The 2,951-nt window shown below is 47.1% G+C and overlaps 1 protein-coding gene across 1 annotated transcript in view; it reads right to left on the reverse strand.

The window, feature by feature from the left end:
- The window catches only part of ANKFY1 (ankyrin repeat and FYVE domain containing 1), a 32,763-nt gene extending 32,655 nt beyond the window's left edge, over positions 1–108 (reverse strand). Inside the window, exon 1 of the mRNA XM_027664449.1 lies at positions 83–108. Within this exon, the coding sequence (XP_027520250.1) occupies positions 83–108 (26 nt within the window). The remainder of the gene's footprint in view (positions 1–82) is intronic.
- Positions 109–2,951: the final 2,843 nt, after the last annotated feature.

Consider the following 2,951-nt stretch of genomic DNA (forward strand, 5'->3'; position numbering starts at 1 on the left):
GCATCATCTCTGCATCACCTCGGCTCCACCGGCACCGCCGCCTGCGCCGCTTTTATCCTGAAAGACACCTGCTGCTGCTCACCCGGGGCCTGCGCAGCTCGCAGCCATCGCTCCTGTCATCGGCACTTCCACAGAGCTCCTGCTTTTGTTTCAGAGCCAACAGCCCTGGACACTGGAGCTGTGCCCCTGGACACTGATCTGTGTCCCCTGGATGCTGAAGCTGTGCCCCTGAACAGTGGATTTGTGCTCCCTGGACATTGATCTGTGCCCCTGGACACTGGAGCTGTGCCCGCTGGGTGAAAAGTGGTTTTGAGAGTGGACAGCAATGACCAAGTACCAGTACCAGGATCGTTTTCCCAGCACAGCTGCCCCTCGACTGTTCTCCTGGCTCAACATCTCTCCTGCTTAGCTAGATCACAAAATGCCAACAGCAATTTTTTTTTTGCCTGCCTTGAAGAGCAAATTACAATTAAATGTTTGAAGACGTTATGCACAGTATTGTTTTACAGACATCATTTTATCTGGACCATGAAGTGACCTTTGAGGAGTTGCTCTGCATCATGTTCGTTTTCTGTGCCTGTTGGGTAAGACAGCAAAACCAGAACTGGGCCCAGGAGAGCCACAGACTGTGGTCTTCAGGACATACCACAGAACAACTCATCTCATTTTGCACAGCCTGATGACAACTGTGTATGACTGTGCTGTGTAGGTGACTTACACCACTGCTTATGGTGCCATTGATCATCTTGAGGAACTGGGGAGAACAGTTATTGCTGCCTGATCAGATTTTAGTTTAATTTCTCAGTAACAACAGAGATCAGATTTCAAACTACTGTGGTGTTTTGCATCAGGGGAATCAACAATCTCCTCTGCGGATCTGCCTGGGCAGGAAGGTGTCCTATGACAGTCTCTGTTTAAACCCTGAACAGCCTCTGGTTTGGTCTGAAATCACTGGTGCTGCTTCTGAAGAGATGCAGAAAGGAGACTTCAGGTCCTGCTCTGTGTGCAGGGATGGCACTGGCCCAAGAGCAGGGCACCAGATGGTACAGACACAGCAGAGTCCACCCCCCATCGACCTCCCAAAACCCAAAATACACTTCTAATCACTTCAGAATTCATGTTTTCCCTTTATTGATCGTCCAGTGTTTTCTAGGCAGCACAGCAGGAAGGAATTTCACCCTGTTAGCTCAACAGCCCTTCTGATTTTAATGTTTGATGCTTTTCCTGTCCCCCAGTGATACAGTGTTACCTGGAACACAGGTCACCGTGCTGGGGGTAAAATCAGCTCAAAACCTCAGCCATGATGAGGAGCCCCCAGAGAACCTCAGCAGTGTAAACTGAGCACCCAGGATGCACAAACACGACAGCCTGGACAGTCCAAACCAGACACAAGGGCTTGGGGCAAGTGCAACCATGTAATGCTGGTTTACCTGCTTGTTCCCAAGTATCCTCACATTCCTTGTCCACACTGCAGCTCCTCAGTGGTGTTCCCATCTGGTTTGTCAGTAAGTCACAGCTTGTGCCTCTTTAGTGTGGGGCAGGAACAAAAAAACAGCCAACTGTGATCACAGCAAAGTGAACTAGGCCATTTCCATCCCTGCCAGAGGATTCCTACAACCTGGACACTTGGCAGCAGCCCCTGAGCTGCCTCCTTCCTTTAGTCAGTGGGTATCAGCCATCCCTGCAGCTTGGACATCTTAACAGTGTCCCACAGGAATGCTCCTTTGGAATATCTGGGTCATGGGGAATCACAAACATGTATCTGAATAATTTACGAAGAGGAGAATGAATTCCAGTGCTGTGGAATTCCCAGTTCTTCCACAGCACTGATGCAACACTAACATTTCCAGCCCTACCCCTTAAAGAACAAACAGGCAGCAATTCTGGAGAGCAAACAGAAATAAAGCTTTAAACTATTCTGTGAAGTTACAGGTGAGTCTGTGGTGAACTCTGTTACTTAGGAAGACAAAACAGAGAACTCTGCTGAACTTGCTGAAAGCAGGAATTACCTTGAATTGCTCTCAGCTCCTGATACACTGTGGAAAGGAAAAGGCAGCCTGTGGGGTAAGAAATCCATTGCTAGGTGTGGGAAGAGCAGCTTCTTCCCAGTGTTTTGTTTATGGAAAGAGTGGCACCATGCCACTGAAATTCTGCACAGTCCCAACTCTTAAATAAGTGGAAAAGAAACCTGTTCTCAAGCCATTTTGGGCAAGTGTTCAGACAGGAATTCAAATCAGCTGACGTGTCTGGGCACCAGTAGCTCTGAAGTGCTGCACACACAGGAGCAGGCTGGGCAATTAACAGCAAGTTTAAGTAATGATTTCACAAAATAATTAGTTCCCAAATATGTAAATGTGGCTATTAAACATATCTATGTTTATCTAAACCACTTGTAGGAGGAAGTAATACCTTTCCTTGTAAATCATCTTACACTAAATGGCTTTTTTCATCCCTTCTCCCCCCCCCCCCAGCTAACAACTGTCACCTCCTTCCACCCCAGCCCACCCCTCACAAAACCTGGAATATGAGTCTTTTAGCATATGCATCTTGCACAGCAACGTGAAATGAAGTCCAGCCAGCAAATCAGGACTGAAGGCTTCTGACAAGCTGACTCTGACACTGGAACTCTTGATTTATTGGTGGGTTATGTAGGTCTGTGAAAAGAAAACAGTCAAGTAGTTTCAAGTTTCTCCATATAAAAGTTTCCTTGGTCAAAAGCCTTGGAAAACTCTTGCCACTCTGAGATGACTATTTGCTCACTAAAGGGCCAAAGATGGTTACAAGAGGGAGAAAGGTGTGTTTTGTTTGCTCTTTCATTACTGAAGATGAAGCACAGCATGTCAAATTCCTCAAGTGCTTGCTGGTGTGGTTGTTGAAGATGTTCAGGTAAATTGGGCTCCAACTGCAAGTACCTCTCCTATTTCCATACTCAAGACAGCCAGTTTGACACA

Source organism: Corapipo altera, unplaced genomic scaffold (genome assembly GCF_003945725.1).
Source record: "Corapipo altera isolate COAL_440 unplaced genomic scaffold, ASM394572v1 181b, whole genome shotgun sequence".
Classification (NCBI taxonomy): Eukaryota; Metazoa; Chordata; class Aves; order Passeriformes; family Pipridae; genus Corapipo; species Corapipo altera.